The following is a 24,034-nucleotide window of genomic DNA, read 5'->3' as shown; positions in this document are numbered from 1 at the left end:
CATCCACAGTACCTGCTGATGTCACCTTAGCTCCCAGTTTTATAAATGTTGGTGTCATTTGTCCCAACTGTTTTGCTGCTGCTTCGTCTCTTAATCCCCAGTGGATTGCAGAAGAAGAGTTTAGTCCGTGGATCTGTTTTATTCTAAGAACCGTTAATGTGAGGCACATTACAGTCAGACATGAATGCACAACTCAGGCCAGACGGCAAAACTGCTGAACAAGAGGTGTTTTCAGGCGGCGGACACAGCCACAGCTAGGACAGCTGTGTTTTTTTGTTTTTTTTTCCTGCTTCCTGCTGTAACGCTAAGCTAATTGGCTGCTGCCTCCAGCTATATATTCACCATACAGATATGAGAAATGTCAAACTATTCCTTTAATTTGGGATCCACAAAGGCATTTATTAACGTCAACCTTAAGAGGAGATACTGACCGATTTGAGGACTTATGGATCTCGAGAGAATATTCGGACCCTCGGGTCAACGGAGCATCACATTGCTGATGTTGAAGGGAGACCTCTAGCTAAGACGTCCACATTGCCTTGAACTACTGCCTGACCTATTATACTTGTGCTCTTTCCTCTCCCCACCTCACTCTTTTTTTCTTTCTCTCTTCATCTCCCCCATTCCTCTTTCCCATGCTCCACTTTTTTTACACCCTCCATATTCTTGATCTCGTTTCACTTCCCACTCGACGCCATCCCCGCTCCCCTTGTGCTTTCATGTATTCTCGTCATGTATCGCTCCCTCGTTGTATCTCTCTCTCTCTCTCGTATACGCCAACCTCTCCTTCTGTCCTCCCATCTCATTATTCTCTGCACCTCTACGCCTTGCCCACTACTTCTGTTCTATAGTACATAGTGTTTGAGGCTGGACACGAACCCCTCCGTGGCCCACAGTCAGAGGAGAGCGTTTATCAGGTACAAAGACAAGCATTGCCCCCCTTTTCTCCCCCTCCTCATACCCTGTGATAGATGATGATAGTAACAGTACTAACATGAATTCATAGTGTCTTTCTTAAAGAAGTTACAAAGTGCAGAATGTTTTTTGGAGAAAGGGTTTTTTCAGAGGTAGATCAAACTAAGGTTTCTGTTTTAATGTGGCAGAAGATGAAAAGCCATTCAGGGAAAAACCAAATGAAGCCGAGACATCTGCTAAAAAGGGTTTGGCTCATGTTAGAGTTATGATCCGTAAGATCTGAATTCTGGTTGATTTAGGAAAATCTGCGGTTAAGAGCAAGGTTGTTTCAACACAGCAAGCAATTGTTGAGCAGCTGCTTTTTTCAGATTTACAATAGAAAACCAAGTGGTTTATCTGCTTACAAGCACAACCAATATTCAACTCACTGTTTTTATGAAGAAGTAAATCAATAATTGCATCAACACGTAGTTTTCCACACAACAGCAGGACCCAGTGCAGTTGGTTACCTTGCTGAAGAGTTGGAACTCTTCATCTAACATCTCACTGTGGCTGCTCCTCCTTGAATAGTCTTTATTTGTAGACACCTTCTTAATCACATTTATCACAAATATCACAAATATTTTGCTTTGTCCATGGCTCCTTCACAATAAAAGCCACCCCGTGTTTTGCCAGTAGAGCACTTTTAATGTGAAACAGCAGCAGTTAGCACTAACTTAATATTGAACCTCTGAACTCTGATGTCAGGGAAATAAAAATGACAGTGGATTACACGCATTGCATCGTATGCTGTAGAAATGGCGGACCCCGCCACTGCTAAGCAAAAGTGGAAATTACACTTTAAACACACTGACTGGCCATCACTGTAAAAGACAGTCTTACAGATTATAACTTTAAAGATGCTAAAAGTTAAAGGGCAGCAGTTTTATGCTTAAGATGATGTCTGATGTAGCGTCTAAAACAGCTGCAGGAGAGTCAAGGTCACTTGTTTTGTCTGGATAGTTCACCCAAAGCCTGTATACTAGACTCCTTTTTATACATCCAACACTTTGACCTTTTGGCTTCAGACCATTTGAAGGACCAGCTAGGACTCCAGGGACCTGTCGTATGGTTTAATCCAACCCCCTCCCTCCCTTTCTATCCTCCTCCTCCTCCTCCTCCTCTTTTTGCCTCTCTGTATCTTGCGTTCCTCTGAAGATGAAAGATGCAGAGAGAGATTAATCACTTGCCATGCCATTTGATCTCAGAATGAAACAAGATCAATAGACTTGGGGAAAACGTAACGGAAAGTTAACCAGTCGAGAGAGCGATAGGACAGAAAGGCAGCGAGATTAAGAGCATATAGTTTGAAGAAATGCGAGGGAAGTATACAAAGGAGGGCAGGGCTGAGGTATTTTGGTATTGTCAGATGAAACGATTGAGACACACTGTTTTAGAATAACAATAGGCTTTCTTAATACTCACACAACCAGCGAGAACCATCCTCAAGCATCGTTTGCAATCAATATTGATTTAAGTAGAATTGATTCAACAAAACAGCTGTAGGATTTGCATAATCCCGTTGCTCCAAAAGATAAAATTACATCTAAAATAATGGACTAAATCGAAATTGATGTAGTGAGCTTATTCTGTTTCGATAGAAATGTTTCAGTTCTTGTAAGGTCCTGTTTCCTAATGACCAGCCTAAACAGAAAAAGGTGTTGCTCTGTTACTTACGTTTGAATCGACCTCCAATCCAATGCAGGTCCCAACCAGTCAGCAGAAGGAAGGGATCTATGATGTCCCAAAACGCCATTTCATGACTGTAGGTGTTTTTATTTTTTATTATTTGTTTCTTTACCCTCCTACTTGCAAACCTCTCTTTTACGATCCTCTTGACAGAAGCGCCTAAAGCCCCCGTAGACCGCAGCGTCCATTTTTGATATTTTGCTCTACTGTATTTAATGGTTTTAGTTTTGCATTTACAGTCCACAGGCTCTAAAGCGCATTTCCGACGCCAAGGACGATTCAGACAAGCTGCCTGTGTCTGCATCTGCTTTCTGTGATGATGATGATGAAACAATAGCTACATTGGCCATGCCTAGCCTGCTTGAAGAGATAAGACTAATTGATTGGTCAACCAAAGTCAGACATGTCAGCAATTTCACAGGACATTAGAGGGGCAGGCTTCCTATCCAAAATCCAATCCTGTGCAGAATCTAACGCATGTCGGGGCCAGATGGTCGAGACAAAATCAGTTTTATTCGTAGCCTGTTTGTTGGTCCCTTCTGACGTGCACAGTGCACTGACTAGATGAATAAAGGGGTGGCTGTTCCGTCTTCCTCAGAGGATGAGGACGAGAGGTTTGTAGGCGGGGTGGGTGTTGGGTTTGAGCTGCATGCAGTATATTTCATCTCATCCTGGTAGGTTTTATGAGTTTTCCACCACCATGCAGTGACCACGCTATTACATCTCTCAAATCGCTTAGAAAAAAAAAACAAAAAAAAAAAAAAACATTCATTCAAGCCAATTTCGCCAAACATTCACCCAGAGAGGATTTCCACGCAACTTTTGAAAACAGCCCTAGCAAAGTGCTTCTCTGCTCTTCGCTGTTTGTGTGCTTGTTGTTCAGCATATCAAACAGATAAACTGTCTCGGCCCCCTCGCTATCTCACCCAAACAGCCCATGCCAGTATAAGTAGCAGCGCTTCCATATCTCTAAGTGTTACTGCTTGTCTGTTCATTCAGTTGGAGCTTTTTGAGAGCCTCGAGCTCCCCTGATGTGTGTCAGTGCCTGCAGGGAGAGACCTCTGTGTACAATGTTTACCTTTTTTCCAAATTTCTGACTCATACTGTGCCCCTCAGTGGTCCCAAAGTGCTGTGCGATCTGCCATGCCCCGCCTTATTCAAGGACATAAACGCCCTGTCAGCAGCAACACTGATTGCTGTGATTCCTCCCGTTTCTTTCTTTTCTTTAAATATCAGTGTGTTTGTGTGTGTGTGTGTGTGTCTCTTTATTTACAGCATGCAAACCCTGTGTGTGTTTTCGTGCTTTTATGGTGAATTCATTGTCTGCTTGTGCATGGCCCCAGAGACATTTCATGCAACTTAGCCATCCCATAGTCTCTTCCATAGCCGCGTCCCCGCTCCTTTCAGTAGTGCGAGTGGAGGACAGAGGGGTCTAGTGCAGGGGTCACGTCTGCCTATAGGGTGAGGTGGCCTCATTGTCTCGGTTGGGTGGTTCCAGGAGCTTCTTCTCTCGTTCATTCAATGAAATAAACACACTCCTCTGTGTATTTGCCTGCTCGCGGAGTAGAATCAGCATGATAAAGCAGCCCAGGCTCACACAGGGGGCCCCCCTCTTGATTGGCAGACATAAGAATATCTAATCAGAGCCTGTTTTATGGGGCTGAATAGCCTTTTACCCACTCAATTATAGCAAGCCATGAAAGATTCATTTTAGATCCATTTTCTGATAATGAAACGAGGGGATAGTTGTTTCTTGCCATCCACAGCATAAACTGCCTTTGTGAATAGATTTCACTCCCCACACCTAGCCACCCATGCCACCACCATACCCTATCTGGAGACGAATTCAAGGTTTCATGACTGTGCAAATCTCATTGTCGTGATGTATCACTGGACTTTGTCTCCCTCTCTCCCTCATCCCTTGGTTCGTCTCACAGAATATCAACCACTTTGATCTTTTCGGAGACATGTCCACTCCTCCCTCGGTGAGTAGTGCCACACAAAACCGAACCCCGATTAACTTTGTGTAATTGATGCAATTTTAGAGAATTGCGTGGAGAAATGATGTTATTTCATCTGTAATGTTGGGTCATTTCATTAGAACAGTGGCAGAGATCTAAATTACCTGAAAATGTGACAGCACTGCAGATTAAAGATAAATGTGCAGCTCCGTGACTTTTAGGTGACTTTGATAGTGGTGACATCTGTGCATGTGTGTGTGTGTGTGTGTGCGTGTGTGTGTGTGTGTGTGTGTGCTTTGCCTCCCAGATGCCCCCATCACCTGCCAACACACTGGACCCTAGCAGGAGCAGCCGCCAGCAGCAACACAATCCTGCTGAGATGTACGCCCCCTTCAGCCCCACCTCCGTGCCGTCAGGTAGCCACCCAGGCTGAAACGCTGCATCTTTTCCACAATAGGAAACTTAAAAGGGAATAAAGTGCTGGCAGGGATGTCTTTCTTTGATGTGCAGTTTTGTGAATACCTTGCCAAGATTTAGCAGGATGTGGATTTATCTCAGTTTTCATAAGGGCCACACATCGAGCAGCAGTGTGATTATGCTGTAACCCAAGGAGATACAGTAAAGTGGTATTTCTTAAAGGACCCTACTCGTGGTTTTTGCGTATGATGGCAAAAGCACTGACATTATAGTTTTCTAAGAATACGAATATGTTCCAGTATCATTCCTGAAGCAGCAAACACTCTGAAGCACTCATAGCAACATGAACTAGACGAAAACATGGATATGACACTGTCACTACTTACTGATCTCAAGCGTGTTTGGCAGTCTTAAATATTTAATGAGTGCAACTGTAATATTTTCAGAGGAGATTGCTTTAAGAGGAGGTAAGCATGTTTTGTAGCCTATTGTTTGAGTTTTCTGTTGAAGAAAATAAATGAATGTGTTCATGTTCTTGTAATTGCCGGGTTCGACCTGCGATTCACACCTGGGATGCTAACAGAATAAATATATATATATATATTTATATACAGTCTGTGGCACCACTAGTATGGTCTTTTAATTTAAGACACAGGTCTGTTTGACATTGACAACAAAAAACACCACATCAGTGACTGTAAAAGCCGTAATTGCACCTTTTTGCAATTAACTTCAGCATTGAAAGGCTCTAATTGTTAGTCACAGTCTGCAAGACAGCAATATTAATAGAGGTGCATGCTGTGATTATGAAAATCAATGTATTGAACTTGTAATTACAGGAGAGAAAATGTATTCTGTGCTCATAATGATTGAGATCCCAGCTTCCTTCCTCAATATCTTTCAACCGTTTTCTTAATTTCTTCTCCCTCGTCCTGGTGTGTCTACTCCAGGTTATATGACCATGGGTCCAGTGCAGGCGGCCCAGTGGACGCAGCAGCCGTTTCCTGCCCAGGCCCAGACACTGGCATTTCCCGTGCAGGGGCCCCTCCAGGTGGCTCAGGTCCTCCCCAGCGGTCAGCCGGTCATCTGGAGCCAGGCCAACATTTTCCCTGCCACTCAGCAGCAGTGGGCGGCCATGGCGGCCTACATGCCGGCCCAGACCGTGGGCGTGGGGGGACACGCCATACCGGCTGCCATGCTCCAAGGCCTGGTACCCATTACCACCATGTGCCCCCAAGCATGCGACCTATCAGCTCCCTCCTCTGCCATCACCAGCCCCCAGCACACGGCCGACCCCGCCCTGCTCCAGAGGCAGCTGAGCCTGGGGAAGGACGGCCTCGGCGTGGACTCAGACGCGGGCGAGGGCCCCTCTACGTCAGGAGCTGCAGCAGCAGGTGTGGGGCCTGGCGTCGCATCAGCAGCGGTGAGCAGGTGTGGAACCCCAGGTCTCATGAGCGTACCGGACACGCTGGTCTGCAGTCAGCTGCTGCTACCTCCAGCTGCTGCGCCCCAGGAAGAGGAAGGGAGCTGTAGTGACCTTGATCTGTCTAGGATGACCTTGAGCCCAGGTACATCCACGTCACCTTCGACTGAATCACGTAAGTGTTCTTGATTATCATTCTCCTACATAACTGCCGCTTCCTGAAACATCATCTGTACCGTTTATGAAAGAAGCATTTGTGACATTTTCAACATCTTTAGCCTCTTTGTTGATGTGGATCTATTAATAGCCAAACCACCACCAGACTGGACTAACTCAACATCTGTGAGATCTATGAAATGTTGTATTGACAGTCATGGTCCCTGAGGATGAATCCTAATGACTTTGGTGATCTCTTAAAGTTTTATCCAGCACCAACAGCTTTACTTAGATTAGAACATCGACTGGATGTATTTCAGAAAAGAAATTACAGACATTCATGGTTGTCAGAGGATGAATTCTGTTGACCTTGGTGATCCCCCGACGTCTAACACCATCATCAGGTCAAATATTTAAAGAATATCTTAAAAACTAATAGCACTGCCGTCAGCTTCAGTAAATCTTAGCATGCAAACACTCACTGTAACCATTCTAACTGCTAAACAGCAGCATGTTAGCATTGTCATCGTGAGCTTGTTAGCATACTGGTGTTAGCATTTGGCTGGTGTGTTGACCAATAAATCCACTGACCTTTGACAAGGCAAGCAGCTATGTCACGTCAAGTCAGTTTTGCTTAAACAACCCAGCATCACAAATGTGCCTCAAGGGGTTTTACAGTCTGTGCAGCATCACACGGCCTCGGTCCTCAGACCCTGAGTTTGGATAAAGAAAAACTCCTTTGATGAGAAAAAACAAACCTCAGAACGAGCAACAGAGGAGGAATTCCTCTCCCTGCTGGATTGATATGCAACACACGTCATGTATACAGAACAGACCAACACAGTGAAATCACAGTAAGGACGATCAGGATGACAGAATCATAGAAAGGACGTTGAGCAACATCAGGTGCCGCCAAACATACCTGAGCTGCATGAGGTTCCACCTGGAAAGAGGACCGACTATACAAACACACGAGGCAAAACTCAAACACATTATTCACAGAGATAGGAGAAAGGAAGCACGCACACACACTGAGAGGAGGGAGGGAGGGAGGGAGGGAGGGAGGGAGGGAGGGGAGGCATGCACACATGGAGAAAGACTAAAAACATCTGGCATGAGGGAGAGAGAGAAGTCCCAGGACAACCGATGGTCCAGAAGCCTGAATGAAAAGAGAGGACGAGGAGAGGAAACAAGGGAGAGAGGCAGAGAGAGATGGGCACACAGGTTGGACACTCATGTGCTTGTGGGACAACAAACAAACAGGGTGGGGGGGGGATGCCTTTGTTTGTTGTGCTGTGAGAGCAGACAATTGTGCTTTGCTTAAACAGCAGACTGACCAAGAGTGTCAGGAATAACAGCAGAGAACATTGATGAGAAGACAAAGGTCGTGATCCAGATTTGAATCCACTACTTCTCAGTATCTGTTACGCTAAAATATTCACAGTCTGACATTCACAGAGCAGAACAGCAGGAAACCCTCCTGCTGTATCTTCTGTAACACATTTGCTGAACGTTTCTCGTGTGCTCTCCTATCAGCTTCCACTCCAGCCCCTCAGCAGAGCTCGTCCTCAGACTGCCCCCCTTCCCAGGCCAGTGACCCCCCCACAGATCACTCCCCCGTAGAGCCAGAGGGCAACTCCAGCACCGTCAAGGAGGAGCAATCGGTGAGCGCCGCCCCCCCCCCCCCCGGGGTCACATCCCCGTCAATAAGATTCATGGATTTGATTTAACAGCCGACGGGCGCGATGGTATAATCTGTTATTGTCATATGGATGATCTGCTCTCAAGCACATGTAATCACACAGGTAGAATGTGATTAATACGGCCAGATTGCATTGATTTTACCCTTTTTTCCTAGAAAAATGTTAAGTCAATTAAACACGAAAGGTCAAAGATGATATAAGTGTCTTGATTAGATCATATATAATAAGGCAGAATTATGTTTCAAGGTAATTATAGCAGGCATTCTCCTCAATGTTGGGCTGATATTTTTCCGGGAAATGAAATATGTCACCTGCAAAACAGAATATGTTCATCTCTCTCTCTCTCTCTCTCTCTCCCTCCCTCAGGGCTCTGTTGTTGCAAGGTCGATCTCTCCGGTGCCCAGCGGATCTCCTCCGCAGGATCAGACCTGTCCACAGGAAGACAGCTAGAGAACAGCAGACTCTGAGTGGGTACTTCGTGGTCCCCCTCCTCTCTTTATTACTGCCTTGGCCCTTGCTCTTTTCATCTCCAATGTCCAACCACACCCCCCTCTCTCACATCTTTCATAACCCTGTTCTGTGTTTCTTCATTAGTTTTATATTTCTCCTTTTTTCCTTGCGGATGAGTGGTTTGCTGCCAACTGGAGAGGAGCCTTGCTTTGGTTCAGTGTCTCTGTCACTCTGCCTCTCTGCATCGCCCAAATGAACCATAAGGAAGGCACGATGTTGCCACCCGATGGCCGTAGTTGCAACTGTGCAAACGCAACCTCGTGATGTCTGCGTCTGTTTTGTCTTTCAGGGGATGGAAGCTCTCAAGGCCAAGACAGAAGCTCATGAGAAAGAGAAGAGGAGAGGAGAGAGATGAGTGGCTGTGAGCAGCAGCAGCAGCAGCAGCAGCAGCAGCATCTCTCACAGCTGGATTACACAGACTTGCTCTGTTTTTCAACCTTGAAAGGATATTTTGGCAGTTCTGTAATAAGCTGGCTATCCTAGGATCTGCTTTCCTCCAGAGGACACACACTGTACTGAACTCCTCAGCATGACAACCAGACTTTGGCTTTATCGTCCAATCAAACAACCTTTCAACCAGGAAGTGACCTTTGATACTTTGACCTGCAGCAGGAGGTGATAGCACCCTCCACTGTGCATTGAACAGCCATGGTGACGCTGACGATGCAATTATTTTTTGGAACTTTTCAAGAGGAGCAGCGTCCTACTGCATGCGGTCGACCTTCGGTTCGTCGACCGCCACCAGCAAAGACTGTGCACAGCTGATGGATTTGCCAAATGTTCTCATAGGGTTGCTCCACCGATTCGTCCACTTGCATGAAAGGACTTAATGTGGATTCAGCGGACTCAGCTGTGAGCAAAAACTGTTCTCTGCAGCTTCCTTCACGATCTGAAACCAATCAAAAACGTGATTTCTCTCTTCTTATTTTATAAGCTGTGAATTCTTTGTTGGTGACACAGAGTCATTAGAGATATCAACATGACTTTGAGGCATCAATGTGGAAATCTAAATTTGCCAAACATCTATTTTGTAAATAAGAATCTTCCCGGTCCCCCGTACCTGAGCCTCTGTGCCATAAGATAGCTCTCTGCCTCTTTGGATGCCAACTACCTGTGTTTCTCTCAAGCAATGCCCTACCAGCACCTCCATTTTTGACGTCTGGATGTTTGTTTCGCCTTTGCTGCCATTTATTTTTTATTTCTAAAGAAAAATGTCTTTGTTTCTGTTTTGGTTGGTGAGATATGAACTGTGAATCTGTGTTACGTGGTCATTCAAAATAAAGCCTGCTGTACCTGTTTCGCTCTCTTTCGAGCCTGACAGATGAAAGAAACAAACGGGTCGACCGACGTAGGAGTGGCGACAAAAGACCCTACTACTTCTTAAAAGGTTGCAGACTTTTATTTTAGTAATTAGGAGGCAGATTTTCCTTTTTTTTTTTGCATTTGTTTGTTTTTAGATCCTCTACATTTCCAGCTGAGGTCACACTGTTTACAACTTGCCTCTTAGAATCATATCTCTGTTTGGTTTCTTGAACAAATAAGCAGAATAAACCCCATACTGATGTGACATGGCTTCATAACCACACGCTCAGAGACAGTAGAGTGCATTTCTATGCCTTATCAGGTTTACTTTTTGTTGTCCAGTCACTGTTCTTCTTGTCAGGTCATTTGTATACAGTAAACAGGTCATTGTTGTAACAAAGCACTTGGGCATATTGTAGGTCTGCTTCACCAAATCCTAATGGTCAAAAAGAAAGGCGACGTTATATAATATGAACAATAGAGATATCACTATTAACTGCTAGACTTACAGTAACAAATGGTAACTGTATCCCTGCTCGTGTAATAAAAATGAGAAATAGTCCAAAATATTTTGTAAATTTTATTTATGGAATTAAGAATTGTCATGAAAAAGAGAAAAAAAGGACTTTTGTACGTCTATGACTTCCCCGTACACTGTACCCATGCCACTGTTCAGTCACAAATAAAATATCATGTGATTCCCTCTCTTCTGCTCGGGCTTCTTTGCTGTCTTTAACCTGATGCCGTCTTTCTAACGACCCACTGGAAAGGTCACAACAGCAGCCAACAGAGGCTGCTCTCCTCACACAGATACTTCAGAAGCCCTCGGTGCAGTCAGTCATTGCTCTATGGCTACACAGGAGGTGTAGTAGTATAAGCTTTACCTTGTGCTGATTATATTAATCACATGAAGCATACTTTAGTAAAAGTGCTAGCAATCAAAATACACTTAAAGTATCCAAAGCAAAGGAATTATAATACTGACGGTCCAGCAGGGCAGCACAGTGTGGAGGTTAGCGCTGTTCCCTCACAGCAAGAAGGTGACGGATTTCACCTTTAACCCACAAGATCACTTTTCTCCTTTAAGTAAAATTATGGGGGATATAAAACAGACTAAATGGAGCACAAGGAACACATTTCTGAACTTATTTTTGAGATGCTACCCCGACTGTCCGAGATCTGAAATGTTAAATATGTCTCAACAGCAGAAGCTGTTTCAGTTGTTAAACAGTTTGAAAGTCACCTTTTAATAACAAAAACTATTTAAAATCAGCTAGTTGTGTCACAGGTTTTAATCAGGCAGACCACCGTTTTGGAAATGGTCACTTCTTGAGATAAATTGAAGGATAAAGCTGTTTAGAGACGTTTCCAGAATGCTTAAAAGGCCTGTGACCCCCATGACCCCCATGACCCCCATGACCCATGTGACCCCTGTGACCCCTGTGACCCCTGTGTCGCCGTGGGTTCTTCTGGGTTAAGTCTAAGCAGCACAGACAATAGAAAAGGAAAAATGGCCCCTGTGATGTTATTAGTGTGTTAGCAGCATTTTATTGTAGCTGGTCAAATTACAGATTTGTACTGTTTCTACAGTCGGTTGTTTATTAAAGTGGTTCATTGTGGATTCCAAGATCAAATACAGAACATTAATAAAGTAGCATAAAGTATAAATACTTTACCTGTACATCAATATTGTAGCTAAATACAATATGCTTTGCACACAGGAAGCTACCATTAGCATCCCACTGCACATACTGCAAGGATAATACATCTCTGTGCTGTAGTTCTTATAATTACAGCAGTTAGCAGTTACTAGATTAGTGAGTAATAATGCTGTGTTGCCACAGCAGTGTTATAACAAAACTACAATGTTGTAAGAAAACCACAGCAGAGTCAGTGGATTGTGTCATTCTATAAAATCCAAAATTAGTGGAGGGGAACAAAGTTTAAAGGTCTCAAGTACACAAACATGACTCAAATGGTGTGACAACAGAAGTCAGGCAGGAATTTACTTTATTACAAAGCCTTTACTTTTCACAACAGTCGATCTGAAGTGTGTGTTTTTAGCCTTTTCAGATCGATCACATTACTACAGATAACACACAGGAACGTTTATGGTGCCTGAAAAGAACTAAACCACTTCATTATAACCCAGAGGTGTGTGTTAAATCTGCGATAAATACGCTTTGACCTAAAACCACCTCCTGGTTTTATGGCTCTCCGGCCTGCGGTGTTGTGTATTCAGCTCCACCTCTGAGTCTGATGGCAGCAGTGAGTTCACATCCAGGCCAGTATTGATCAGTGAGTGTTTACACAGAGAGCTGAGCAGTGCCATCCACTCCTCCACAGTCAGTCATAACACACAACCATGCTTTCTGCACTGATATGGATGGGCGCACTCAATTTACACTGCTGTCTAATCCATGTTGCTTTGAGCCTGGTGCTGTTAAGGTAAGAGTTGTCTTTTTATTAACAGATCACCTGTATTTCTCTTTTATCTGATTAAAATGTATTTCAGACAACCAATCCTATAGCAAAATACCTTTCTTTCCAAAGTCCAAAGTTCACGTCCATTTGTCTTGATTTGAGTGTCATCTACATGTCACAGTAACGCCGCTGCCACAACAGCGAGCCACACAGAGCCTGGTGTTCGTGAAGCTCGGTCAGTGGGAGATCAGGCGGTAGTTCACCCAGTGGACTGTGTCTTATCAGAGTGGAGCGTGTGGTCACGCTGTGATACCTGTCAGAAAAAAAGAGTAAGTATGATGATACCAGACAGGTGACAGTGGGCCTGGGGGACATCGCAGCCATGATACATGGGGACACGGCAACGTTTCCCCGATGATCTGCTTTAAAACAGACAAAAGCAGGTTGATGCATGAGCATTAGTAATCTAATGCCTTGGTGAAGGGAGCTGTGCCAGCAAACAGCGTTAGCAGCTGAGCAATAGAGGGAAATATGTGATTATAATGTTCGTGCTGTACACCTGCATGAATATGATTGGATGTTAGCAGACAGATGATGAGGCAGACTAATGTGAATGAGCCAGTGATTGTGAAGTATGACGGAAACAGCTGATACCAATCAGCTAATACATCTTCAGTGCTCTGCCTGAACTAATGCCACGCTTCATTTTACCAAAAAATGTAAAGTTGGAATGAATCCCCCACAGTGCGGAAACACCTGCTAATTAACAGAAGGATTTCTTCTACAAAAACTTTTAACCTTGAAGGGAAACGTGTGTGGAGGCTAACTTAGCTTAGCACAAAGACTGGAAACAGAGGGAAACAGATAGCCTGGCTCTGTCCAAAGGTAAAAGAAAAAAAATGCATCTATCTTATTAATCAACCCTCATAAAGCAGTTAGGCTTTACCTAACATTCAACCAATTAAATAAAAAGCCCAAACAAGTAAAAACCCTAACCCTAAGTACAGTGCATGGCCAACATCCCGCTGAGCTACAGGCCAGACAGACCGATGGAAGCAATTGTAATGCAGCAGTCATGGTACATGAAATTAAAATTGTATAAAGTAATTATTCCTGTAGTGTTGGGATTGAGAGATAATTAAAATTCTGCAGTTTGGAGACATTCAACATTTTGACTCCTGTGGGCTGTTTTTCTGTGAGGTGAAGCTCCACTGCTGGCAGAGGCCTCAGCTGATGTACTTCAGTGCTCTATCTCATCCACTTTACAAGGAGGGGGATTAATAACCTTGACGTGACAAAGTGAAAACAGCCCTCTAATGGGATTACGGCTGTTATAGTTCCCCGGGGCCATTTCCGAGCTCTTCCACCACCTTTATTGGGTTGCGGCGAGCCTTCCTCTGTCTTTCTCTGACCGCTTATGCGCCTGTCTCCCTCCACCATCCAGTATCGCTATGCTAAACTGGACCAGCCGTCTCAGTTTGGAGGACAGCCGTGCAATTTTCATGGCAGGGAGGAGGAGGCCTGTACCGTTCCAGCCCGCTACACCTGTGACAATGTTCCTTTGTGTGAAGGGTTCCTCTGCACCCACACAGGTAGCTCCCACACCTATCCCTACATACTCTGCTCCCCTTTCTGGGAAACCATTTAGCATTATTATTATGAACAGTCATGCTATACAACCACACAGCTGTAACAGAGGAGTGTTAGGGTGTTTGAAATTCAAGTCACAAGATGGAGAGCGTTAATAATCTGTGTTCGATGTGAGTGAATCATCTTTTTATTCCACTCAGGAGGATTTAGACTTGCATTTTGCATTTTAAGAGCTTTGTTCTTAAAGGGATAGTTTGACATTTTGCTGCAGAGATTTACAAAAGCACCCTGTCCCAGTGTGCTACAACCAGCTGCCAATTAGCTTAGCTTAGCATAAAGACTGGAACCAGAGGAGAACAGCTAGCCTGGTTCTGTCCAAAGGTAAATTAACAGCTTACCAATACCTATCTGCTTGATATTTATTGATAAATCTTCTCATATAACCTTTAGCAAGAAAGAAAATAATCATAATTGCCAAGATTGTTGTTTAGGAATATAAAACCCAATGCCATCGGTGCCTTTGGTCTCCTGCAGGCCGCTGCATCCCCAGAACTCTGCAGTGCAGTGGGGAGGACGACTGCGGGGACATGTCGGATGAAGCCGGCTGCAAGAAGGTGTCCAAGCCCTGCAGGCAGGAGGTTGAGGAGTACTGGGGAATCGAAAACCTTGCCAAAGGGTGAGTCACATTCCCCTTAGTGTACAATGTGGATCCCAGATATGTAAACATGTTGCTCGTCTCAAATCAGTCTGCTCACCGTTAGTGCTGTTGCTCTTATTTCAGAATCAACATCTTGAACAGTAACCTGGAGGGAGTGGTGCTTGATAACAGATACTACGCCGGCAGCTGTTTGCCGCACTACATCCAGGATGTGAGATTCAGGAAGCCTTACAACCTGCAGCAGTACACTCTACAGGTATACTGAGTACTAACACACCAGCCTTTATAAACTATATGGTGCGACTAATATCTTTATTAATGGTCAATAAATCTGTTACCATTACTTCATGGATCAGTTATCAGCCATTAATAAGAACAGTTTTAAACAGTATGGAGCAAAATACAGCTTAGCTTTCAGAAGAGGGCTGCAGAGGAACTGGACCAAAATTGATTAATCAACAACTTATTTAGCATTTATTAATAAATTACCAACATTTATGACTACATTACATATTACATTAGATATTGTATATTTAAATCTAAACAGAAAGGACAGACACAACTTGGCAAACTAACTAATAATAATGCTATTAACTACAAGCTTTTATAAAAAGGTGCCTTATTAGAACATGGTTTAATTTTTTCTTTGTGTCGGCTATGATTCATTTTTTTCCCCTAATAATTGTGGTTTTTCTTATTTGTTCTTAATTTTCATCACATTCTTTTATCTGTTATGTCCTCAACACAATTCAAAGTAAATTAATTGCTTTTTTTGGTTTACAGACAAAAGGCTCGTATGATTTCACCCTGCAGTCTTTTGAGACATACTCTGACTACATGGACTTCACCACGAGAGAGCGTGCAACCCAAACCACTGTTTCCTTTGGCTTTGCCATTCCAGGCATAGTTGAATTTGGCTTCAACTTCAATGATGCCAAATACACCAAGTCGGTGAAGAAGATTCTCAGTGCCTCTGGCAAGGTGGGGCCGTCGTGTTTGTTCATTCCTCCTGACCTCTGCACATCTTATTGATTTCTCCAACAAAACACAACAAAACCAAGCCAAAAATGATAGATTTATGATTTTTATACAAACCCGCAAGTCATTTCAAATATCTGAAAGCAGTGAGGTAGCCAACACCTTCCTCCCACTGGTTCTCTCTCCCCAGACTAACAGCTTTGTGAGGGCCAAAGCAGAGCTGGAGTTGGCCCAGTACATGTTGAAGTCAGAGGATTTGATGCTTCACCCGGAGTTCCTGCAGCGTCTGCGCTCTTTGCCACAGTCCTATGTTTATGGGGAATTCAGACAGATCTACAAAGACTACGGCACACACTACGTCACCGAGGCTGCCCTCGGTGGAGACTACGAGCACACCATCATCCTGAACAAGGAGAAGCTCGAGAAGACGGGTAATGGATATGTAGGGTAGTCAGTCAGTCAAATCAAGTTTGGTTTCATTTCTTCTTCCGTGATACTGCAGTTTGGCAGCGATAACGACATGTCACACAACCTCATGGCCGCCACCTGAAGGAGTTTTGTTCTTCTAGATTATTCCCTGGACGACTACAAGCGCTGCACACAGTTCGGCCTCAAGGTTGGAGCCAACATCTACGGTGCTTATTTGACAGCGGGGTTTCAGGGTGGATCCTGTAATGGCCTGTTGAATGAGATGGGAGGTGAGGTCCCGTTTTTTTTATCAAATGCTTTGCAGTCTGCAGAAAACCTTTGGTTTGGCATCGGTCACATGAGCTGATGCTAGAGCTCTGAAGTCGTTCTGTCTCTGCAGAGGACACAGTGAACGGCAGCATGGTGGAGGATTTTGTTGCTGTTGTCAGGGGTGGGAGTAGCAAATCCATCACTGCTTTGGTGTCTAAAAAGCTTCCCACCCCGGAGCTGATGGGGCTGTGGGGCGAGGGCGTGCGCTTTAACCCTGACTTCATTCGCAGAACAGTGAGTCTCCCTTGAATTTTATTCCTCACTAACCTTGTCTAGCTTTGTTTTTGTTCACGCTGTTTGTGTATTCCCATTTACAATGCTCTCTCATCTGTGCTTCATTTCTCCCACAGTCTCTTGTGACCTTAATACAATTAACATCTCCTTAATGCCTTCCTTTACAGTTTACCATGTCAATTTGATGCTGTTTTAAAAGTGTCTACGTGGAATTTGATCTGACTGATTATTGCAGAAACATGACAAGAGTCCACCAACGGTGGTGGTACCAGCATTGGCACATTTACAGGTTGGCAAAGTACAAGCAGGGCTGATCAATAGCAAGTTGGAGAACAAACAGAAAAATATGCCAAATAGTAACTGTGCCAAACACAAACAGGCTGCCGTGCTCCAACATGGTCAAGTTTCAGCATTTGTGGGGCTTTCCAGTTGGCTCTGTGCAAGAAAACTCAATCCAAGAGAATTGAATTTAAGCAGTAACAAGATCCTGGTTTAATAATGGCATTTGTTTCTCATTAGACACGGCCGCTGTATGAGCTGGTGACTTCCAGGGACTTCTCCCAGGATGCCACCCTGAAGAGAAACCTGAAGAGAGCGCTGTCAGAGTACCTGGCAGAGGCTAGTCCGTGTCGATGTGCCCCCTGCCGCAACAATGGAAAGGCTGTTTTGAGAGGTACCTCAGAGGATATTAATGGCAGCGATGTTGGTAATGATGATGACGGTAAAGGAGCCATCTTTGCCTTCCTCAACAGGCACCAGGTGTGACTGTGTGTGTCCTGCTGGCTACACTGGACTGGCCTGTGAGATCACTCATAGACAAAAAGGTTCAACTTCAAGATCTATCTTGCATAAAACCTACAAAGTTTATGATATGATATGATGTGACATGACATGACATGATATGATATATGACCTCTTTGGACAGATATAGCCATTGATGGCAGCTGGAGCTGCTGGGGTGCATGGTCATCCTGCAGCGGACGGACAATGACGAGGAGTCGACAGTGTAACAACCCAGCGCCCAACAATGGAGGCCTGGCATGCAGGGGACTGGAGCAAGAGTCTACTGACTGCTTCTAAAACGACCTTGATATAAAGATAAAAATTGAAAATCTTGAAATCTGAAGTTTAGACTGTGATGTGTTTGTCTGTTTTTGACTGCCCAGTGTGATATAATGAATCATGTTTGAATAAAAACAGACTTACCTAAATGGGACATCTTCAATGAATATTTAATGTTAAATCATGTGTGTCATTTCTTGATATGTAGCATTGTAGCATGTAACCAGATCTGTTGGAGCCACTGACCTGGATTCAGCTCCTGTCATCCAAATATAACCTTCCAATTCACATATATGTTCACAGCCAGAAAGAAAAAATACACCTGCACACCTGCACACCTGCACGACACACTCAAGGAACATAGATTTCATTTTATTTTCCAAACCCCAACATTGACGAAAAGATTGCGGTTGAAAAAGCACTTAATGTGTTAGTCTTAATGAGCACTTCAGAGCATCCCAGTGTGAGGGAAGCGTCACTCTAGCAGCGCTGAGTCTGAGAGGACGAGCCCAGGCAGGTTGCTCCACCTTTATCGGGTGCAGGATTGTCACAGGTTCTTGTCCGAGTCTTCCTCCCTGACGCGCAGGCTGACCAGCCCCCCCAGCAGGACCACGACCCGTCTGTCTTGGTATCTGTCGAGTACAATTAAAAGACGATTTTGACAAAAGGAAACAGATTTGGAAACAGGATATGTCTGCACACTGTCGTTACTCCATCACCTCCTGTGACCCGAGGACAAGAAGACACAACAGTGCATGCATGGCACATTTTATTAAAAAGGCAAACTGATCAAAGTGAACAGCTTCCTGTCAGATGTCACTAGTAGTTTCATTAGAGAATAACTTTATATACACATGCTTTACTGTCCTTATACATTTTGTAAGAGTGTAGTTTTACTCAATGGTATTCAAGAAGAAAATATTTGACTTTTTATTGCACTACTTTTAGCCGACTGCTGTAATTACCTGCAGCATTATGAATTATTCCACTGAAAGGAACCATTCCTGATAATAACTTTGATTTCAGAGTGAAACTCTGAAGGCAGGATGTTTTAATGGAATATTTATCCTTTGTGGGTTTGCTTTTATTTACAGTACAGAACACTCTGACATTCTGGGACATGTGCTGTGACCACTCTCTCTCTCTCTCATGTCTGTACTTAAATATGAAGCTACAGCCAGAAACCAATTAGCTTAGCTTAGCACAAGGACTGGAAGCAGGGGGGGGGGGGCAGCCAACATGGCTCTGACTTGTTTTGCTTGTTCATGTTTATTTATTCCGCACAAAAACCGCAGTGTAAAAACAAAGAGAGTGTTTTTTATGTACTGATCAGGCACAGTGACTTCCTGGAGTGTCTGCTGGTTGCCTGGCGACTTCACACTCATCACTGCTCGCGAAGACACTTGTTGTCTTTACACTTTGGTTGTTTTTTTTTCAAGCGGACTAAACAAAACACGACATAACAAGTTAACTAGTGAGCTTTAAAGGAGCCAGTTTTTACCTTCAGACAGAGCCGAGCTCGCTCTTTCCCTCTGCTTTCAGTCTTTACCGTCTCTTGTCTCCAGCTTCATATTCGACGGACAGATAGGAGAGTGTTTCAAACCTGTCTACCTCCGCTGGTTCACCTATGACAACAGTCTCACCTTCTCTGTGAGTCTCCTCGCAGGCCTCTCCCTGGTAGCCTGACCTACAGATGCACTTACAGGAGGTGCCCGCGAGGACGGGGATCCCGTTGTGCTTGCAGGGGGCACAGCGGCAGGAGTCAAACTGCTGCAGATACTCATCCCAGCCCCTCTGCAGGTTGGCGAGTCTCACACCTATTTGGTCAGCAGCCGTGCTGAGGCGCACTAGCTCATAAATTGGCATGATCTAGGTCATATGGGGACAAAAACAGATGACCAAACCAGCAAAGAAATTGAGAAGTTAAGTTTAACTTCTGTTTTAAGTCCTCAGGTGAAGAGCATGTCGTGTCAAAAATGTCAAATGCTCCTTCTGTTAAGTTACCTCATGTGCGATGAGCGTTGGGTTGTACTTGAGAGACGCTCCCCAGTTCCTGTAGGTCTCAGGGTTCCTGATAGCCAACAGGCCGCTGCTGCTGACTGTGATGCCCCCCTTCACTAGAGTAACAACGTCCTCAACCAGAGATGATTTAGAGTCCTTATCTACATTTTAAAAAGAAAAGGAAAAAAAATCCCATTTGTAATGTAAGCTCTGATCAGACATGACTGCAGCACATCATTTGTCAGGTGAATGGAAATTTGAAAATAAAGTTGATCATGCAAATTCAAACTAACTCACCATGATGAGGACCTCTTACCTTGGCTAAAACGTCCTTCTTTACCGCATTTCTTCCCACGCGCTTTGATGCCCAGGTCTCCGACGTCGAGGGGATAGCTAAAACCAATAGAGGCACCAAGGCATCTACCGGCTTGTTCACCCTCCATCTCTGTGAGAGTTATGGAGGAGGATTAAAGACAGGTTACATGTCCTACTCTGTTAAATGACACTGATGAACAAACTAGTTCAACAAAAGGCCACAGTACTTGATTCTGCCATAGATGTTTTGTTGATAATCGCCACATATTCAAGGGTTCCTCCCATAGTTCCCTCGGTGACGTAGTGGGTGCCGAATGTGTTGAAGAAGTGGGAGTACATCCCAAACTCGTACTGCTCGGGGAGGTCCATGAGTGAAACGTAGAAATCTTCATGAAGCATCAACTTATTACTTCTCATTTTGAAGTGGGCCGTTTGCACGTTGGACAAAAGCCGAACAAACCCTTGATGCTGAGGACAGAAACAGTGTTTAGAGTAAATTATTTCTTCTTTCAGACGTAGAAATAGTGATTTTTTTTTTTAAAAAATCTGCCCAAAAACTGAAATAACTTCCTGAAGTCTTTGTTACTTGAAGAAATGTTGACTACGTATCCCCCAAGTAAAATCACAACTTCTTGTTTTTACACTTTATACACTTTATACCATGTAACGTGTCAATTAGTGAGCTTTAGAGGAAGATTTAATTAACTTTGGACGACAGGCTAACCCGTATTTCCTAACAATTATTGCAAATTAGAGGTGTAAAAAAATAACCAACCCTGATCTTAAACAGTCAGGGCTGTGCAAACAGCATCTGCCTTAAATCATTTGAGATGTGTGCACACTGCCTTTTAAATTTGTATTTGACTCATTATTCTAACACAAACCATGATCTTTTCCTAGTTTTGGTGCCTAAATGTAACCAAACTGCAACTGAAACTGGTAATAATAAAGGAAAACTGAAATATATAAGTTAACAGATAAATGAATGTCACTTTCTCTTGGTCTCACACAAGGTTTGATTCCTGCTTTTCTGGATGAAAGTCCTGTAGCGTTGGAATTAAGAGCAAAATAACGTCTGTCTGACGACTGATTGCACAAATAGACGCTCACACTTCTTAACATGTAAAACCTTTCGGTTTTTTCGATCATACCTGGCTTTTATACCGGGTTAAGTTGTGGAGAAAGTCTGACTCCTCACTTCCACTCAGTCCCACCTCCACATAATAGAGCCCAACTGTGACACCTGCATTGGAAGAATGCATCTTCTTCCTGGCCTTCAGCAGACTGAGCACATCATCAAAGTACTCATGAGAGCCATCTGATCTAGCCTCAGCCTGTAACAGATGAAGTCACACGTCAGGATGTCTCAGCAGCCCCTTTGTTCAATTACACAAAGACATAAACTCTCGACATTACTATACCATGAAGCGGTAGGTGTGGAAGTTGTACGGTTTCCTGTAGTTCTTCTCGTCTTCATTGTAGTGCAGGTTCTCGCAGAATGAGTCGTAGGTGAATTTCCTCCATTCTCCATTATAAACATACTCACACTCTCCTCCGTAGTACTTCGGGTCCAGCACAGGATCCACAAATTCTCCAGTCAGGATGTTGTAGCTACGCAAAGTAGAAGAATCTGTTATTAAGTAGAGGTATGAAGTTCAAATGAGACATTTCCTGTATATATTCTCACTGTTCTGGTGATATTGATGGCTTTGCATTGCCTTTGAAATTTCTGCCACATGATATAAACAAAGTAAATAGCAGTAACACCCATGTGAGCTATGAAGCATTCACCCCTGAGTGCCACGTTCAGCACCGGGGATGGGCAGTAGGGTGGAACACTTGTCGTCTCTCTGGTTGAAATCCTCACAGCCGTCTTCATCAGAGGAATCATCGCAGTCCGACTCCCCGTTACAGTGAAGGGACATGCTGATGCAACGCCCTGGATGGACAGACACGGGCAAGTCACAGGTTTACATGTGCTGTACTGTAGAAAACACCTTCAGCTGAACAGAGGATGTGTTATCTGAGTGGCGTTGGCGGGACTTGCCAGATTCATGGCAGGTGAAGCTCTCTCCACAGTTATCTGTCACCAGACACTGCGTGGTTGCTGTTGGACACGCCAGCCTCTCCCACAGAGTCTCCGTGCACTCGGTGCCACCAAACTGCGAGGGCTTCTCCAAGTATCGGAAACGGAACTGTGACAGAGTTGAAAACGAGTCAGTGCTTAAAATCACCCAGTGTGTCCGTTCTCTTATGCCAGGGTTGAGACATACAGACTCATGCAGAAAGCCTTTAGAAGAGAGTAGCATACAGTACAGTGCATTTTATTTTAATTATTATTATTATATATAGTTGTATATACCTTATTTATTATATATTATATTACTTTCTTGCTGTGTGAGTGATTACTTCATGTAACTGCTGAGCTTGTGACAATAAAGTCACGTTTCTACGTTCACTTGATATGTGGAGTCTACAAGTTGGTCCAAAGATCCTAAATGAGTTGTGTATTTTGGAGGTTGCAGGAGCATTTGTACGACCCACTTTTATTGACCGTATTGGAGCAGATTAAATATTATCATTGTTCCCTTTGGACCTATTGATCATCTCCTTCATAATCTGTGCTACCTGACAACAACAAAAACATTTCTACTCCAGTGTTGTTGCTGGAGGGAGCTTCAGTTTTACTATCCAGGTTATTGCACAAGCCAGCAATAATAAAAGCTGTAATTCTAATCATCAAATCTTTAATCTCCAAACGATGATTACCTTTTTGTCTGTGCAGGAGTTACAAGGAGTCCAAGATGACCACGCCCCCAGCTTACAGTTAACGGGAATCGGTCTGTTTACAGCTCTGGCCTTCCTCACCCCGGCCCCACTGCTGCTGCCCCCCCCACAAAAAAACCACCTGTCATCATCTCAGTTTATGCCGCGGTGCACGGGATAAACTAAATCACAGCTCTGTAAGAGGCAGTAAAGCCCAGGATACTACACCTGTTATCAGCAGTTGTCCATGGCCTCCTGGATGCATTCACAATGAGGCTACAACTGATGAAAAGATGCAGCGTGCACAAAGCCAGGAGTAAATTGATAGATGTCCCCATACTGAGACTGAGTAGCTAGTCCTTAGGATTCAAATGCAACATCACTAAACAGCTGTTTAGTCCTGTGGGGACTGCAGTCCTGACCCACCACAGTCAATGATTGATCAAGAGTAAACACATGCTCTGACAAACAGTTGGGAATTTTTTTTTTTTTGTAATGATCTATAACCCCCATTTCTCATCCTCACCCCACAAACACTCCAACCCAGCCAGAACACACTGTCCCACACACACACACTGTCCCACACACACACACACACACTTTCAGTGTCACAAACTGAAACACAAATATGTTCCTACATCTATTATTATTATAATTAGTAGTAATAATATTAGTAGTATAACAGTAGAAATATCAGTGGTGGAAGAAGCATTCCAAACTTACTAAAGTTAGAGGAGCAATACTGAGTAAAACTCTACTGGTTAAGTAAACAGTACAAAAGACTGAGCATCAGATGTTATATAATATATAAACCAAAAGTAAAAGCAGTATAACCACTAGACCACTAGAATATATTCACTACTGTCATGTTTTTCATTGTTACCATATTGCTGATTATTAGTCACATTACTATTGTCAGTAATATAGTTGCTGTTTGTTTTCTCTCTCTCTCTCTGACAGACAGACAGACAGACAGACAGATAGATAGATAGACAGACAGACAGACAGGCCTCCCACGCCTCTCGCCTGTCAATCAAACAACACGAACGAGCACGTCTGGTCACGCACACGCACGCATGCGCGCCTCCCGTCTCTCACGGCGGCGCTTTCAAATAGTTTGGAGTGAAGCTGCTGCTGCTCCCATCAGGTGAAT

General features: G+C 43.9%; 2 protein-coding genes across 2 annotated transcripts in view; one reads left to right on the top strand and one right to left on the bottom strand.

Moving 5' to 3' along the window:
- Positions 1 to 17,817, top strand: part of c8b (complement component 8, beta polypeptide) — a 31,747-nt gene extending 13,930 nt beyond the window's left edge. The window contains exons 7-26 of the mRNA XM_070844785.1: positions 852 to 917; positions 2,660 to 2,719; positions 4,581 to 4,637; positions 4,912 to 5,020; positions 5,972 to 6,619; positions 8,137 to 8,264; positions 8,670 to 8,686; positions 12,358 to 12,383; positions 12,476 to 12,563; positions 12,721 to 12,868; positions 13,984 to 14,131; positions 14,664 to 14,805; positions 14,911 to 15,043; positions 15,571 to 15,768; positions 15,956 to 16,196; positions 16,335 to 16,463; positions 16,574 to 16,737; positions 17,257 to 17,410; positions 17,490 to 17,561; positions 17,663 to 17,817. Coding sequence (XP_070700886.1) covers positions 852 to 917; positions 2,660 to 2,719; positions 4,581 to 4,637; positions 4,912 to 5,020; positions 5,972 to 6,619; positions 8,137 to 8,264; positions 8,670 to 8,686; positions 12,358 to 12,383; positions 12,476 to 12,563; positions 12,721 to 12,868; positions 13,984 to 14,131; positions 14,664 to 14,805; positions 14,911 to 15,043; positions 15,571 to 15,768; positions 15,956 to 16,196; positions 16,335 to 16,463; positions 16,574 to 16,737; positions 17,257 to 17,410; positions 17,490 to 17,561; positions 17,663 to 17,817 — 2,883 coding nt within the window. The remainder of the gene's footprint in view (positions 1 to 851; positions 918 to 2,659; positions 2,720 to 4,580; positions 4,638 to 4,911; positions 5,021 to 5,971; positions 6,620 to 8,136; positions 8,265 to 8,669; positions 8,687 to 12,357; positions 12,384 to 12,475; positions 12,564 to 12,720; positions 12,869 to 13,983; positions 14,132 to 14,663; positions 14,806 to 14,910; positions 15,044 to 15,570; positions 15,769 to 15,955; positions 16,197 to 16,334; positions 16,464 to 16,573; positions 16,738 to 17,256; positions 17,411 to 17,489; positions 17,562 to 17,662) is intronic.
- A 462-nt stretch (positions 17,818 to 18,279) lies between these two features.
- On the bottom strand, positions 18,280 to 23,219 carry c8a (complement component 8, alpha polypeptide). The gene is made up of 11 exons (XM_070845615.1): positions 23,110 to 23,219; positions 22,885 to 22,993; positions 22,163 to 22,310; positions 21,907 to 22,054; positions 21,537 to 21,726; positions 21,267 to 21,449; positions 20,343 to 20,583; positions 20,117 to 20,245; positions 19,804 to 19,961; positions 19,443 to 19,668; positions 18,280 to 18,431 (listed from the first exon to the last, which is right to left on the bottom strand). Exons 1-11 carry the CDS (start codon positions 23,217 to 23,219, stop codon positions 18,280 to 18,282), a joined length of 1,794 nt encoding a protein of 597 aa, XP_070701716.1.
- Positions 23,220 to 24,034: the final 815 nt, after the last annotated feature.

Source organism: Pempheris klunzingeri, chromosome 15 (assembly GCF_042242105.1).
Source record: "Pempheris klunzingeri isolate RE-2024b chromosome 15, fPemKlu1.hap1, whole genome shotgun sequence".
Classification (NCBI taxonomy): Eukaryota; Metazoa; Chordata; class Actinopteri; order Acropomatiformes; family Pempheridae; genus Pempheris; species Pempheris klunzingeri.
The sequence above is the reverse complement of the archived record's forward strand: the minus strand, read 5'-3'. Positions and strand labels throughout refer to the sequence as shown.

Excerpts from the sequence above, each read along its gene's own strand:
- c8a (XM_070845615.1), bottom strand. The coding sequence starts at position 23,219 with ATGGGGACATCTATCAATTTACTCCTGGCTTTGTGCACGCTGCATCTT. Across the intron at positions 21,450-21,536 it reads TCCACACCTACCGCTTCATG|GCTGAGGCTAGATCAGATGG; the intron begins GTATAGTAATGT and ends CATCTGTTACAG. Across the intron at positions 20,584-21,266 it reads TAACCCGGTATAAAAGCCAG|CATCAAGGGTTTGTTCGGCT; the intron begins GTATGATCGAAA and ends TTCTGTCCTCAG.